This window comes from Ursus maritimus, unplaced genomic scaffold (assembly GCF_017311325.1).
Source record: "Ursus maritimus isolate PB19 unplaced genomic scaffold, ASM1731132v1 scaffold_9, whole genome shotgun sequence".
Taxonomy (NCBI): Eukaryota; Metazoa; Chordata; class Mammalia; order Carnivora; family Ursidae; genus Ursus; species Ursus maritimus.
Window position 1 is genome coordinate 17,897,740 of NW_024427107.1, and position 17,207 is coordinate 17,914,946.

General features: G+C 35.5%; 1 protein-coding gene across 10 annotated transcripts in view; it reads left to right on the top strand.

The window, feature by feature from the left end:
• The window catches only part of CSPP1 (centrosome and spindle pole associated protein 1), a 146,217-nt gene that overhangs the window by 87,243 nt on the left and 41,767 nt on the right, over window positions 1-17,207 (top strand). For all 10 annotated transcript variants that reach the window (XM_040625626.1, XM_040625621.1, XM_040625622.1 and 7 more), the window contains 2 exons: window positions 6,229-6,358; window positions 8,117-8,264. In XM_040625626.1, the coding sequence (XP_040481560.1) occupies window positions 6,229-6,358; window positions 8,117-8,264 (278 nt within the window). The remainder of the gene's footprint in view (window positions 1-6,228; window positions 6,359-8,116; window positions 8,265-17,207) is intronic.

A 17,207-nucleotide genomic window follows, 5' to 3' on the forward strand; every position in this document is an offset into this window, starting at 1 on the left:
CCTCCGAAGCCCTCTGTCCATGTTGCAGCAAATGTTGAGAACTCGTTCTTTCTGATAGCTGAGTAATATTCCATTGTATATATGGACCACAACTTCTTAATCCAGTCATCTGTTGAAGGGCATCTCGGCTCCTTCCACGATTTAGCTATTGTGGACATTGCTGCTATGAACATTGGGGTGCATATGGCCCTTCTCTTCACTACGTCTGTATCTTTGGGGTAAACACCCAGTAGTGCAATGGCTGGATCATAGGGTAGCTCAATTTTTAACTTTTTAAGGGACCTCCACACTGTTTTCCACAGTGGCTGTACCAACTTGCATTCCCACCAACAATGTAGGAGGGATCCCCTTTCTCCACATCCTCTCCAACAATTGTTGTTTCTTGCCTTGTCTATTTTTGCCATTCTAACTGGCGTAAGGTGGTATCTCAGTGTGGTTTTGATTTGAATTTCCTTGATGGCTAATGATTTTGAACATTTTTTCATGTGTCTGTTAGCCATTTGTATGTCTTCATTGGAAAAGTGTCTGTTCATATCTTCTGCCCATTTTTTGATTTGTTTATTTGTTTCTCGTGTATTGAGTTTGAGAAGTTCTTTGTAGATCTTGGATACCAGTCCTTTATCTGTAGTGTCATTTGCAAATATCTTCTCCCATTCCGTGGGCTGCCTCTTAGTTTTTCTGACTGTTTCCTTGGATGTGCAGAAACTTTTAATCTTGATGAAGTCCCATAAATTCATTTTATCTTTTGTTTCTCTTGCCTTTGGGGATGTGTCATGAAAAAGGTTGCTTTGGCCGATGTCGTAGAGGTTGCTGCCTATGTTCTCCTCTAGAATTTTGATGGATTCCTGTCTCACATCGAGGTCTTTCATCCATTTGGAGTTTATTTTTGTGTATGGTGTGAGAGAGTGGTCAAGTTTCATTCTTTTGCATGTAGCTGTCCAATTTTCCCAGCACCATTTATTGAAGAGACTGTCTTTTTCCCACCGGATGTTTTTTCCTGCTTTATCAAATATTAGTTGCCCAAAGAGCCGAGGGTCCATTTCTGGGTTCTCTATTCTGTTCCATTGGTCTATGTGTCTGTTTTTGTGCCAGTACCATGCTGTCTTTGTGATCACAGCTTTGTAGTACAGCTCGAAATCCGGCATTGTGATGCCCCCAGCTTTGTTTTTCCTTTTCAACAGTTCCTTGGAGATTCGGGGCCTTTTCTGGTTCCATACAAATTTAAGGACTATTTGTTCCAGTTCTTTGAAAAATGTCCTCGGTATTTTGATCGGGATAGCATTGAAAGTGTAGATTGCTCTGGGTAGCATGGACATTTTAACTATGTTAATTCTTCCGATCCATGAGCATGGAATATCTTTCCATCTTTTTATGTCTTCCTCAATGTCTTTCAAGAGTGATTTATAGTTTCTAGAATATAGGTCCTTTACGTCTCTAGTTAAGTTAATTCCAAGGTAACGTATGGTTTCTGGTGCTATTGTAAATGGGATGGATTCCCTAATTTCTCTTTCTTCGGTCTCGTTATTCGTGTATAGAAATGCAACTGATTTCTGAGCATTGATTTTGTATCTGCCACATTACTGAATTGCTCTATAACTTCTAATAGTTTGGGAGTGGCTTCTTTTGGGTTTTCCATATAGAGTATCATGTCATCTGCGAAGAGAGACATTTTGACTTCTTCTTTGCCGATTTGAATACCTTTGATCCCTTTTTGTTGTCTGATTGCTGTTGCAAGGGCTTCTAGTACTATGTTGAATAATAGTGGCGAGAGTGGGCATCCTTGTCGAATTCCTGATCTTAAGGGAAAGGCTTCCAGCTTTTCCCCATTGAGAATAATATTTGCAGTAGGCTTTTCATAGATGGCTTTTATGAGATTGAGAAATGTATCCTCTATTCCTACACTCTGAAGGGTTTTAATCAGGAAAGGATTCTGTATTTTGTCAAATGCTTTTTTGGCATCAATTGAGAGGATCATATGGTTCGTGAGTCTTTCCTTGTTGATACGATGTATCACGCTGATTGATTTGCGAATATTGAACCACGCTTGCATCCCAGGTATGAATCCCACTTGATCTGTTTCCCAGTTTTAGAACACTCATCTCTGTAGGATCCCTCATGCGCATTTACTGTTAGTTGTGAGTCCTGTCCCCAGTGTAGTTGTTTTTTAAGTTGTCCTTTTTTCTGTTATGTTTTTCTTAATGCCACATTACAAAGTGTAAAATTGTGATGTAATAATAACAACAGTAAAATAGTGGAATTACCTCCTTTATTTCTTACAAACTATTTCTTAATGTATTTATTTATTTCTAAGCATTTTAACCTAATTAGAGGTGGAAGGAACCTGTGATCTGTTAACTTTTTTGGTGTATATGTGATCTGTCTTCTTCCCAGTGTTTTATTTCTTTAACACAGCTTAATTCATAGATAAAAATGGTATAGGAAAGGGGCTTGTAAGTCTGCCATTCAGTCCCCAAAACTGTATTCACTGATTGATGATTTGTCCTTAGAATTTTAATTGTCCAAATTGGGTATACATTTACTAAAACAATAATAGTCATAATAGCAGCAATTTCAGTTTACTGAGTAGTGTGTGCTGTTGTCATGTCATTATATATGAGCATTATATCTATCAATATCTGCAACTGAAGAAATTGAAACTCAGCTATATAAAGTGACTTCCCTAAGTCCTCAGTCAATAAGCAGTTAAGGTAGAAATCTAAAGTAGTTTTGTCTGGCTTCAAAGCCTTAACTCTTTGCCACACTTTAGAAAACTTAACAAAATTACACTGTAATGATTTGTGATAACAGAAGAGGTTATATTTATTTTGTAAACCAGTGTTTGCCACCTATACAAAGTACTGTCTTTTTGTTGAACAGGGCTACTCAGGTCCAAATTAAAGAACTTTAGAGCTGAATAGGATGTTTGTGATTTCTTAACGTGAAGTGTGTAGGTTTCAGAGAGGGTGTATAAATCTATTGAAATATTATGTGCATAACTTTTGTGTATACACACACACACACACATATATATGTTTCTGCAATGAAAGTAGATAGTTTTTAATCTCATTCTCAAAGGAAATGTCACAGATTCCCTTCTCAAAGATTAGGAGATAACACTGACGGGCATCTGTGGCTACACTGAAGACCAAATTATCTTCTGTGACTTTGACAGTATCATCCACTTCTCCAGTTTTGATATTGGCATTGTCCTTAATAACCACTTTGTCACATTCATTTTTTGTATGTCAGTAAATTTGACTATGTCATCTATATGGTGCACTTCATGGTCTGGATGATTTCTAAGTAGTAAGAGCTCTGGATCACCAGAGGAAGATGGAAAAAAAGGAAGGAAGAGAGGAAGAGGAGCCTTCATTTGCTCAGGAATCACTGCTCCAACTTCACCCAACACTTAGAACCATCTTTGGCACAATTTCCATCCCAGGTCTTGTAAGCAGGGCAGGGTTTTAGAGATTCTTCTAGTCTTAAGCCATCAGTATCATCAGTGAAATCTATAATGACTCATTGAAAAAAGGAAAAAAAGTGTCTGTAAATTTATGTGTTTTTTTCTTCTACTTTTTGAATGTTGATAAAATATTAAATAGTCTTAGCTTTGCTGAATACAAAATCAATATATAAAAAGCAGTTGCAGGAAAGGGCAATTTCTTAAAAAGTTCAAGATGCTTATCAGATATTACTTGAATTGTCCTCCGAGGTATATATTTAAGAGGAATGTAAATATATGTATACACAAAGACTTGTATGTGAATCTTCTTAACAGTGTTATTCATAATACTTCTAAGTATGAACATTTAAAATGTCCATAAATGAATAAACAAAATGCATTACATCCATATAAATGAAATACTATTCAGCCATAGAAAGGAATGAATTCTTTTTTTTTAAATTTTTTTATTTAAATTCAATTTAGTTAACATGTGGTGTATTAGTAGTTCCAGGGGTAGAATTTAGTGATTCATCAGTTGCATATAACACCTCAGTGCTCATTACATCAAGTGGCCTCCTTAATGCCTGTCACCTATTTATTCCATCTGCCTACCCACCCCCCCTCCAGCAACACTCAATTTGTTTCCTATGGTTAACAGTCTCTTATGGTTTGCCTCCCTCTCTGTTTTCCTCTTATTTTATTTTTCCTTCCCTTCCCCTATGTTCATTTGTTTTGTTTCTTAAATTCCATATATGAGTGAGAGCATATGGTATTTGTCTTTCTCTGACTGACTTATTTTACTTAACATAATACACTCGAGTCCCATCCACATTATTGCAAATGGCAAGATTTCATTCTTTTTGATGGCTGAGCAATATTCCAGTGTGTGTGTGTGTGTGTGTGTGTGTGTGTGTGTGTGTGTGTTTGTACACGTATGTGTATACACCACATTTTCTTTATCCATTCTTCTGTTGATGAATATCTGGGCTCTTTCCATAGTTTGGCTATTGTGGACATTGCTGCTATAAACATTGGGGTGCAGATGCCCCTTTGGGTCACCATGTTTGTATCCTCTGGATAAATACCTAGTAGTGCAATTGCTGGCTCGTAGGGTAGTTCTATTTTTAACTTCTTGAGGAACTTCCATAATGTTTTCTGGAGTGGCTGTATCAGTTTGCATTCCCCTTTCTCTACATTCTCACCAACATCTGATGTTTCCTGACTTGTTAATTTTAGCCATTCTGACTGGTGTGAGGTGGTGTCTCCTTGTGGTTTTGATTTCTATTTCTCTGCTGCTGCGTGATGTGGAGCATTTTTTCATGGGTTTGTTGGCCATTTGGATGTCTTCTTTGGAGAAGTGTCTATTCATGTCTTCTGCCCATTTCTTGACTGGATTTTTTTTTGGTTTTCTTTGGGGGGGGGTGTTGAGTTTGATAAGTTCTTTTAGATTTTGGAATTTATAGCCAGTTTGTTTTGAGAGATTGGCCTTAAATAAGTCCTTTCAACCTTCTTTATTCATTTGCACATGCAGAGCCCCCTTGTTCTTATAAAGTCTGACAGGGATGCCTGGGTGGCTCAGTTGGTTAAGCATCTGCCTTCGGCTCAGGTCATGATCCCAGAGTTTTGGGATCAAGTCCCACGTCGGGCTCCTTGCTCAGCAGGGAGCCTACTTCTTCCTCCGCCTGCTGCTCCCCTTGTTTTTGTGCTCCTCCCCGCCGACAAATAAATAAAACCTTTAAAAGAAGAAAAAGTCTAACATCTTTTAGGAACCATTTGCTTTGGCTCTCCTCATCTTTCCTTTTCTTTTTTAAAATTTTTTTTGGGGGAAAGTGGAGAGGGAGAGAGAGAGAGAGAAAGAATCTTCAGCAGACTCCACACCTAGCTCAGGGCTTGGTCTCATGACCCTGAGATCATGACCTGAGCCGAAATCAAGAGTTGGACATTTAATCAACTGAGCCACCCAGGCGCCCCATCCTCATCTTTCCCTTTATCCTCTCATGATCCAGGGTGACAGTATACATAAACATATCTGTTTATCCTAAAAAAAGATTGTAAATAAATTGGATAAGTTAAATACACAAAAGGAACTCATTATTTGAAGTGATGATGTTTTGAGAAGCCTCTTGTAGTCTCTTTAATAATTATAGTTCTATTATAAAACTTATATTTGAGTTTATCTTTTGTAATTCAGATTTTTAAATGTATTGCTTTCTTCAGAGTGGCTGCATTCCTGTATTTAAAACAAATAGCACTTTTTTGCTTGTGATTTATATAACCATAATATGTTTTAAATTTTTCCTTTTTTGATTCCTTGCAAGTTTTTCAAAAATTTGAGTTTTATTTGGGACAGTCAGACTTTTTACTGTAATTTTATTTTTGAAATGGCTAAGAAGTTATTACATTATATTAGAGTACATTTATTAAGTAACTTATTAGTTATGATATTGGGAGACTTTACCATATTGTTATTTCTCTTCATTCAGAAAAGTACATAAGTCATATATATATATACAGCTTGTTGTGTTATCACCAAGTTTTTATCTGCATGTATCTGCCACGTAGGGCAAGAAATAGATCTAATAAATTTGAAAGTTCCATTAATTGTGAAACAGAGACCGTAGAGAGAGCTTAGTAAGGGGACATTTACTTAAGGATTTCTCTTTGACCTACAGAGAAATACTTTTCCGTGTTTTTAAATCTACTTAAATGCTATGCTATTTCAGAATAGTGTTGTATTCTTGCTTTGTCATAGATGGATTAAAATTATTGTGTACTTGATATAGGAATATGGTTGGACAGAATGAACTGAAAATTACAAGTGATCGAGCAATAAATTCAGGATTGTTTTTTGAAGATAAACCAAAGCCTTCAAGACAGTCACTTCAGTCTTACCAAGAAGCTTTGCAGCAACAGGTATTCATTCATTCATTCATTCATTCATTCAGTATTGAACATTTTTTGTTATCACAGTGGTTCCTTTGAGCTCAGGTTGGTGGAGGAGATAACAATACCAGTCATTTATATTTCAATATGATAAATTTTGATGCAGATAGATTAGAATGCTATTGGAAGCGTAGGATAAGAAGCAGTTAGGAGGGCTTCATGTATTGTTGATACTTGAACTGCATGTTATACAATGAATAGATTTTAAATTCCTGGCATATTCAGGGAAGTGTTGATTGTGCTGGATTGTGAAAGATTAACTAATAAGGAATTTTCATTTTCATCCTGTTATGAAGAGCCTAAGGGAAGAAAGTTTAAGACAGAAAGTGAAAGGAATAGTTGATATGAATACCTTTAAGTTTTAGGAGGGTAGTTGTGATATATATGATTGGTAAAGAGATGTAGCAGAGAAACCTTTCAGTAGACTATTGAGGCAGTCCAGACAGGAGGTAATGAGGCCCTGACCAGATGGGGAAGATAGGAGGACATTTAGAAGACAACTCTGGGATTTATTGATAGGACTTAAATATAGGGAGTGAGAAAACAGAGAGCTTGAAGATGATTCTGAATATTGTCTACATGAATAATGAGGCTGTGAATATGAACTAAGAGAAAAAAGAAGTAGAACACTTTTAGGGAGGAGGATAATGGATTCTATTGTAGTTTGTAATATTTAAAGAGAGTTTACTTAATGTATGGGGTTTTTTGGGGAGTATCCATTTGTCTGAGAGGATTCTGGGACTCTGGGTAGGTATATGTCCATCTGAAGTACTTTTCTATAAAATTCTAGTTGGATTTCTTCTAAAGCTCTTTTTGTTCAATTTTTACATCGGCAACCTCCTTGAAAATGGATTTTTTTAAACTGTAGAATTACAACTGTATTTTTTGGATGGTAGGTTTCTACAAATAAAAGATTGAATTTATATATCTGTTTTCAAATGAGCATATTAAAAGCACTGCTGACAAAACTACATTTCCTAACTCCAGAATTTTATTTCATGTATGTGATGCCTTCTTGGCCTTGATGGAATGGTTGCTTAAATTTTCCATGCATTAGTTATGATTTTTATGTGTGTATATGTGGTTATGATTTTAAAAGTAACTTTCCAAAATGTAGATACTTTTTCATTGCCTATTCATATGTTCCTAGAGACCAAACCTGTACTATACTTGATGATGATAAGACTGTTCTGTATGCTTTCATAAAGTTGTACTTAAATAGCCCAGAATTCTCCAAATAGCTTTAAACCTTCAACCTCTTGAATTCTGGGAATGGAGTTTGCCCAGGGTAGAGTAGGTCTGGTGAGATGAGGAGAGTAGTTTGTGGCTGGCCAGGTCCTGTAAAAGGATAGATGGAAAAGGAAAGTAGGGAGATACTATTGGTCCTCATGCAACTGGTGAGGTTAGGGAAGGAGTGGCTCAGGTAGGAGTTGGCGGGAAGGAAGAATTGGTTTGGTCCCAGCTGGCATCGGTGGCTGGAAAGCACTCTAGTAGCAATGATGTGAGCGACCCACAGCTATTTATTATAGCCAAGGAAGTGTTTTTAAATTGGGTATTCCATAGATTTGTGATTTCAAATTTTATAGTGAAGCAGATTGTAAAAACAACAACAACAAAAAAAACCCACTCCAGTTTTTTTCTCTAATAAGAAAAATAAAAATTGATATTAAGACTAAACTTTTTGTATCAGAATACTTGTCAGCACTAATGTTTCTTAATATTACCAAGATTCGGGAAAGAGAAGAAAGAAGGAAGAGAGAACGTGAAGAAAAAGAAGAATATGAAGCTAAATTAGAAGCTGAAATGAGAAGTTACAACCCCTGGGGGAAAGGTGGAGGTGGTGCTCCTCTGAGAGATGCAAAAGGAAATCTGATAAGTATGTTATTTCCATTGATCTGTTGTTTTTAAAAGAAACTGAACTATTTTTAAATTTTTAAAAGAATGGGGGGGTAGAAGAAGTGGGAATCATAGCCTATAAGGCAAGGTCTCTTTTTGTCTAGCTCAATGCAAAAGAGATATTTTGTAATACATATAATAACAGGTTAGAAAGTCTTTTTTCTTTGGAGTACTATTCATTTAATTTTGTTACATGTTTTTCATCCTCTAATGATAATTCAATTGCAGAGGAAAGCTCATGTTAGTTGGCAGGTTTTTACCTAAACTAGTAGTTAGATTTTTAAAAAAACATTCTGGTAAAAATAACAAAACTCTTATTAAAAAATTTTTTTAGCTAGTAAGACATATTTAAAATAAGTGATCTGAAATAGTTGTGGGATGCAGTATTTCATATGTGCCATATACCTGCACAGTGCAAGGACGCCATTGAAAAAGAAAGACCTGATCTCAGAAACTTTCTGGCAGGTTACAGAATCATATTGATTTGTCTATAAATTATGTACTCTCAAAAATGTTTGATCTAGAGGGTTGCCTGGGTCTCTCAGTCAGTTAAGCATCTGACTCTTGATTTCAGCTAGGTCATGATCTCAGGTTTGTGAGATCGAGCCCTACCCTGGGCTCTGCTGGGTGTGGAGTCTGCTTAAGATTCTCTCTCTCTCTTCCTTTCCCTCTGCCTGACCCCCCTGCGCTCCCTATCTTTCACATGCTCTCTCTCCCTCTCTTAAAAAAAAAAAAAAGTTTGATCTAGAAACTACAACAGCCAGCACTTTGAAAAAAAAGAGGTCTTATAAAACTTGATATATATATACTGGGATGGTCTCTTAAGATTAGCTTTTAGATAAGAATAAAAATAGACAAAGATAGGTTTTTGAAAATTTTTTTTTATTAGAAATGAGAAATGAATAATAGAAACCCATTAAATGATAAGAATGATTTCATTTTGTTCTTCAGGTATTACACATTATTATAGGGGTAGTTGAGGGATGTAGTCAGAATACTTTCTGGATATTGAGTTATTAGGAGTTCTTTAATATTATGCTTTTGCTTCTTTGTTAAAGATGGCTTTTTAAAAAGATGTATTTGAGATCCACTTAAATTACTAAGATAACTCTTTTCTTCCCAAAAGATTTGTTCCTTTCCTGTCTTCACCTCATACTTTGCTCACGGTTTTTAAGACTGGAACTCTTACTCTTTTTACAGATGAGGTGATTTTAGTGATACATAGATAAATATTTTTTATTTTAAAAGTTAACTGTTTATTTGAATATATGTTAAAACACTAGTTTTTCATTTAAGGATAGTGCTATAACATTTTCTTTTAAAGTACAGGTATTAGTTCAGGCATTTAACAAAAAGTGCTTTAACAACCCACCCCTAATTATCAGAGGCTTGAGGCTTAAGGTTTAAGGCAGTAAAAGTTACTTCTCACTTACGTCACATTCTGATGCTGTTTGGGTGGTTCTCCTCCAAGAGGTGACTGAGGAATCCAGGGCTCTTCTCTTGTGTCATTCCTCCACTTTGAAACCCTTCACTTCTAGCAGCCGTAAAGGGTTCAGTGGTGGGAGAATGAGTTGAGAGTTTTGTGGGGGGCTCTGGCCTAGAAGTGGAGGGAATATTGCTTTGTCTTTGCTCCAATATTCAAACCTAATTATAAGGAGACCTAATTATAGTGCCTAGGAGGAGGATGTGAGATTGATAAGCATCTAGTTAAGTCTTTGCTGCAGTGAATTTAAATAGTGAATTGATAGAAACATAGTAGTTACTAGGAAGGAGGTGCTTAAATGACTGAAACTTTGGTAAACACTGGAATAGAGTAATTTCCTAGGACTTTCAAGCTTGCCTCTAAGATTATTTCCAGTTCACACAATTATGTTGTTCTGTATGTGTTTAGTTGGTGGAAGGGAGTAGGATAAATGTGGGTTATTGAATTATAAAATACTGTTTTAGAATTGTTTGGTTTAATAGTAATGAAGCAAACTTTTCTGTGTTTTTCATTTTTAGTGGTAAGTAATATTTACTTTGCTTATTTAATGCTACAGTCATGCCATGTGATAGAAAAGTATACTATTTTATCAGAAACAGTGGAACTCTTTTTTTAATGGTATTTTCAAAGCAAGTAAACTCAACTGTTAAGGGGTATCAGTTTATTTGTGACTGATCTATTTTAGAGAGGGAGGGAAGGAGGAGAATGTAATTTTTCTATTATATTTGAAACACGTAGTGAAGATCTGTATTCTGCTTTACTTCGTGTAATGACTAAGATCATATAACTTCTGTGCTTTCTGTTGGCCAACTTTAATTTGATTGCTGGCTTTTCTAGTTACTCCAGTTTTATCTTTGATCTTTTATTACAAAGAAATTAAGGAAATATAATGTTCATCCTTATCTTACTCTCTAGGGATGATCTCCATAAGGGGAAGTAGTTATTAATAAATATTAAAATCTATTACCCCAGGGGTGCCTGGGTGGCTCAGTTGTTAAGCGTCTGCCTTCAGCTCAAATCATGATCCCAGGGTCCTGGGATCGAGCCCCATATCGTGCTCCTTGCTCAGTGGGGAACCTGCTTCTCCCTCTCCCACTCCTCTTGCTTGTGTTTGCCCTCTAGCTGCCCCTCTCTCTGTCAAATAAATAAACAAAATCTTTTTAAAAAAAATCTATCACCCATATAACTGGAAAAGCATTAACCCTTTTTTTTTGCATCAACCCTTTTAAAATATCTCTCATTTTTATTATTTGTACGACACTTAAAATGTTTCTTTTCTTAGCTCTTTATTCATTAAAGTTCTTTTTTCAAGTTTCCATTGAAAAAAAAAACTATGTTCTAATGACTTTCAGTGGGTAAATGAATAAACAGACTGTGGTACATTCATACCATGGGTTGCTATCTAGCAACTAAAAGAATGAACTATTGATGCACATAATAACTTGAAAGACTCTTCAAAGAAATTATGCTAAGTGAAGAAGCCCATTTCTAATGGGGACATACATGTATACTCTTAATATGATTATAGGGATGGTGATGTTACATGAATCAATCATATGTTAAAATTCTTAAAAACTACTCCAAAAAAAATCAATAAAAATTTAAAAATACTTAACCAATTTGAAAGATAGCAAAAGTATTTCATAGTTCTAACTGATTAATAGTGAGATTAAACATTTTTCATATATATTTGATTAAGTATTTGTATTTCTTTTATGTATTGTATTTGTCCCATTTAGATTTATGTTTGTTTTTATGTTGATTATTGAGACACAATTTGCATATGACAAAATTCACCCTTTTTTAAGTTTATTATTCAATGAGTTTTGACAGCTGATTCCAGCGGCCAATGCCACAATCAAGATATAGAACATTTCCAATTTGTCCAACACTGTACCCTTGCTAACCTCTGATCTGCGTTCTGACACAATAGTATTGCCTTTTGTGTTTTTTTTTCTTAGTTTTAATGATTTACCCATATTGTTGTACATGTCTATAGTTTACTTTTTATTACTGAATAGGATTCTACTATGTGGAGGTACCATAAGTGTTTATCCTTTTACCAGTTGATGGATATTTAGCTTGTTTAAAATTTAAGGCTGTTCTAAATAAAGCTGTTATAAACATTTACCTTCAGGTCTTTATGTGCACGTAAATTTTCATTTTTCTTGGGTAAATGTATAGGAATGGAATTCCTGGGACGTATAGTAAGTAAGTGTATATTGAACTTTGTAAACAACTGCTAGACCATTTTCCAAAGTGGTTGTGCCATTTTGCATTCTTATCAGCAAAGCACAAGATTTCTGGTTGCCTTACATCCTCATCAGCCCTCGTATTTAACCTTTCTATTGAGTAGGTAGGATATCTCACCGTGTGTGTTTTTTTAAACTTTTTATTTTGAAATAAATCAAGACTTAGACAAGAGTTGCAAAGATATAGAGTGTACCCTTCACCTAGTTTCCCATGATGTTAACATCTTCCACGACCTAGTACAGTGTCCCAAATGAGAAATTAAAATTTTAATTTAATGAGATCTCATTTCCCATGCCACACAATTTATCCCTTTAAAATATACAATTCAGAGGTGCCTGGGAGACTCAGTCGTTAAGCGTCTGCCTTCGGCTCAGGGCGTGATCCCAGGGTCCTGGGATCGAGCCCCACATCGGGCTCCCTGCTCTGCTGGGAGCCTGCTTCTTCCTCTCCCACTCCCCCTGCTTGTGTTCCCTCTCTAGCTGGCTGTCTCTCTCTGTCAAATAAATAAATAAAATCTTAAAAAAAAATAAAATAAGAAAATATACAATTCAGGGATGCCTGGGTGGCTCTGTCGGTTGAGCGTCTGCCTTTAGCTTGGGTCATGATACTGGGGTCCTGTGATCGAGTCCCATATTGGGCTCCTTGCTTGGCAGGGAGCCTGCTTCTCCCTCTGCTTGCCGCTCCCCCTACTTGTACTCTCTCTTTCTCTCTGACAAATAAATAAATAAAAATCTTTAAAGAAAATAAAATATACAATTTAGCAGTTTTTAGTATATTCACAGAGTTGTGCTACAGTCACACAATTTTAGAACATTTTATACATTGAATTGCCTCGATACGCTTGTTGAAAATCAATTGACCATAAAATTATTTGTGATTATTATTATTATTATTATTATTATTATTGATCTAGAGGTTTGTCCTTATGCCCATACCACACTCTCTTGATTACTGTAGCTTTGTAGTAAGTTTTGAAATTGAGAAGTGTGAGTCTTCCAACTTTGTTCTTCTTTTTCAAGATTGTTTTTTCTACTCGACCTCCCTCCCTTGCGTTTTCATATAAATTTTACTATCAGTTTGTCAACCTCAGCAAAAAAGTGTGGTGGGATTTTCACTGGGATTGCATTTACAAAAAGATCAGTTTGGGACAGCCAGCATCTTAACTATATTAAGTCTTTTGATCCATGAGTGTGGAATATTTATCTACTTATTACTCCTAGTTAACATCTTTTAGCAATATTTTGCAGTTTTTGGATACTGTAATATATTTTGTTAATTATATCCATAAGTATTTCATGTGTTTTAATGCTATTTTAAATGGTAAATGATACTTTTAAAAATTTCTGTAGCCATTTTTTCATTGCTAGTGTATGGAAATAGTTGATTTTTCTATGTTCTTGCTTAACTCACTAGTTTTAGTAGTTTTTTTTTTTTTTTTGGTAGGTTCTTTGGGATTTTTTAATGTAGACAATCATGTTATCTGCAAACAGTTTTACTTCTTCCTTTCCAGTCTGATTGCCTTTTAGTTATTTTGGTTGTGTTTTGCACTTGTTTGGAATTCCAGTAAAATGCTTAGAAATCATTAGAATAGATAGTCTTGTCTTTTCCGATTTTAGGTGGAAAGCATTCAGTCTTTTCACCATTCATTGTAATGTTGGCTGTAGGTTTTTCGTAGATTTTTTTTTTTTTTTTAATCAGGTCTAGGATGTTCTCTTCTATTCCTGCTCATACTTTTCACATGAGTATATGTTGAATTTTGTCAAGTGCTTTTCTACATCTTTTGAAATGATAATTTCATCTTTCTTACTCTATTGATACATGGTGAATTACATTGACTAATTTTTTTTTTAAAGATTTTATTTATTAGAGAGAGCACAAGTAGGCAGTGCAGCAGGCAGAGGGGGAGGAAGAAGCAGACTCCCTGCTGAGCAGGGAGCCCGACTCAGGGCTCCATCCCAGGACCCTGGGATCATGACCTGAGCCGAAGGCAGACACTTACCCAACTGAGCCACCGAGGCGCCCCACATTGACTAATTTTTAAAATATTGAGCTGCTCTTTCATCCTGGCATCAACCCTAGTTAGTCATATTTTGTTTTTTTCTTATTTTTTATTGTAGGATTTGATTTGCTGGTATTTAGTTAGGGATCTTTGCATCTAGACTCATAAGTGATATTCGTCTGTTTTTCTTATAATGTTGTCTGGTTTTGGTATCAGGATGTTGCTGGCTTTACAGATATGAGTTGGTAAAAGTTTCCTCTTTTGTTGCTAGAATTTACCAGTGAAGCCATTCTGGCTGGAAATTTTCTTTTGGAAAAGTTTTTAAACCATGAATTATCTGTAAACAGTTTTACTTCTTCCTTATGTCTTTAGTACATAAAGACATCAGTTTATTTCTTCTTGTGTGAACTTTTGTGGTTTGAATCATTAAAGGAATTTATCCATTTTATCTAAGTTCTTGAATTTATTGGCATAAAATTGTTCACGGTATTTTATTCTTTAATGTTTGTCTATAGGATCTACAGTGATAGTTTCTCTTTTATTCCTGATATTTGTAATTTGTTTATTCTTTTTTTCTTAGCCAGTCTTGCTGGAGGTTTATTCATTTTATTATCTTTTCATAGAACCAGTTCTGGTTTTTCATTAATTTTTCTCTGTTGTTTTTCTCTTCATGTTTCATTTATTTTTGCTCTCATCTTGTCTGTTTTCTTCTTTTAGTTTGCTTTGTACTTAATTTTCTTTTTGTTTTCTCAGTGTGCAAGCTTAGATTATGATTTGATTTCTTTTCTAATATATGCATTTTATTTTATTTTTAAAGATTTTATTTATTTATTTGACAGAGACAGAGACAGCCAGTGAGAGAGGGAACACAAGCAGGGGGAGTGGGAGAGGAAGAAGCAGGCTCATAGTGGAGGAGCCCGATGTGGGGCTCGATCCCAGAACGCCGGGATCACGCCCTGAGCCGAAGGCAGACGCTTAACCGCTGTACCACCCAGGCACCCCTAATATATGCATTTAAAAATGTTATAAATTTCCTTTTGAGTACTGCTTTAACTGTAGCACAAATTTGGTATGGTGTTTTCATTTTCATTCAGTTTTTCTAATTTTGTGATTTTTCTTCGACCCATTAATTATTTAGACATGAGTTCTTGAAATTTCCATATTTTTGGGTATTTTCCAGGTAACTTTCTTCTATTCACTTCTAATGTATGTTCTCTTTTGTTCAGAGAATATACTTTTTGTTATTTTAATATTTTTAAGTTCATAAGATTTATTTTATGGACCACCTGTTAGATTTTTATTTGTTGTAGAGACTGTGATCTTTATAAGGTAAGTATGTATATTTTAATTTTGAAATATGTGTTATTAGTCAAATTAGGATTGGAAATTTTCTTTTGCTCTCTGAATTGACTTATAGAAGAGTTTGTGTATCAGTCATGATTGCTGAATAATCTTGGGCCTATAGAAATATTTTCAGCCATTTTCTTTAAAATGTTTTGGTATTTTCCATCAAACAACAACTAACTTATAAAATTAATTTTACGGGGCACTGGGGTGGCTGGTCAGTTGAGTGTCTGACTCTTGATTTCTGCTTAGGTCATGATATCAGGGTTTTGGGATCGAACTTCATCATGATATCAGGGTTGTGGGATCGAGCCCCGTGGTGGGCTCTGTGCTCAGATGGGAGTCGGCTTCTCTCTTTCTCTCTCTCCCTCTGCCCCTCTCCCAGATCATGCACATGCACACTTGCTTTCCCTCTCTCTAAAATAAATAAATAAATCAGTAAATCTTTAAAAAAAAAATTAACTTTAATTTCAAAGTATTTAGGTTTATAAAAAAGGATAATAAAATAAGGAGTGAAAAAAATTTAAGTATTGTTTACCTGTAGCTATCACATAATTTAGTCCTGGTTAGACAGATAAATTGTTCAGAGAGTAGAACTATTCTCACATTCATTAATCTGTAATATTTTCTTTTGTTATTCTGTTCTTTGTAGAATTATTCTGTAGCTAGCAATTTTATTACTATTTATTATTATTTTTTAATAGTAATTTTTTATTATGTTAGTCACCATACAGTACATCCCAAGTTTTTGATGTAAAGTTCCATGATTCATTACTTGCGTATAACACCCAGTGCACCATGCAATACGTGTCTTCCTTAATACCCATCACCGGCCTATCCCAATCCCCCACCCCCCTCCCCTCTAAAGCCCTCAGTTTGTTTCCCAGAATCCAGAGTCTCTCATGGTTCATTCCCCTTTCTGTTTACCCCCTCTTCCTTCTTCCCTTTCTTCTCCTACCGATCTTCCTACTTCTTATGTTCCATAAATGAGTGAAACCATATGACAATTGTCTTTCTCTGCTTGACTTATTTCACTTAGCATAAGCTCCTCCAGTCCCGTCCAAGTTGCTGCAAATGTTGTGAAATCGTTCCTTTTGATGGCTGAGTAATATTCCATTGTATATATGGACCACATCTTCTTAATCCAGTCATCTGTTGAAGGGCATCTCGGCTCCTTTCACAATTTAGCTACTGTGGACAATGCTGCTATGAACATTGGGGTGCATATGGCCCTTCTCTTCACTATATCTTTATCTTTGGGGTAAATACCCAGTAGTGCAATTGCTGGATCATAGGGTAGCTCAATTTTTAACTTTTTAAGGGACCTCCACACTGTTTTCCAAAGTGGCTGTACCAACTTGCATTCCCACCGACAATGTAAGAGGGATCCCCTTTCTCCACATCCTCTCCAACATTTGTTGTTTCCTGCCTTGTCAATTTTTGCCATTCTAACTGGCATAGGGTGGTATCTCAGTGTGGTTTTGATTTGAATTTCCCTGATGGCTAATGATTTTGAACATTTTTTCATGTGTCTGTTAGCCATTTCTATGTCTTCATTGGAAAAGTGTCTTTTCATATCTTCTGCCCATTTTTTGATTTGATTGTTTCCCATATATTGAGTTTGAGAAGTTCTTTGTAGATCTTGGATACCAGTCTTTTACCTGTAGTGTCATTTGCAAATATATTCTCCCATTCCGTGGACTGCGTCTTAGTTTTTTTGACTGTTTCCTTGGCTGTGCAAAAGCTTTTTATCTTGATGAAGCCTCACAAGTTCATTTTTTCTTTTGTTTCTCTTGCCTTTGGAGATGTGTCATGAAAAAAGTTGCTGTGGTCGATGTCAAAGA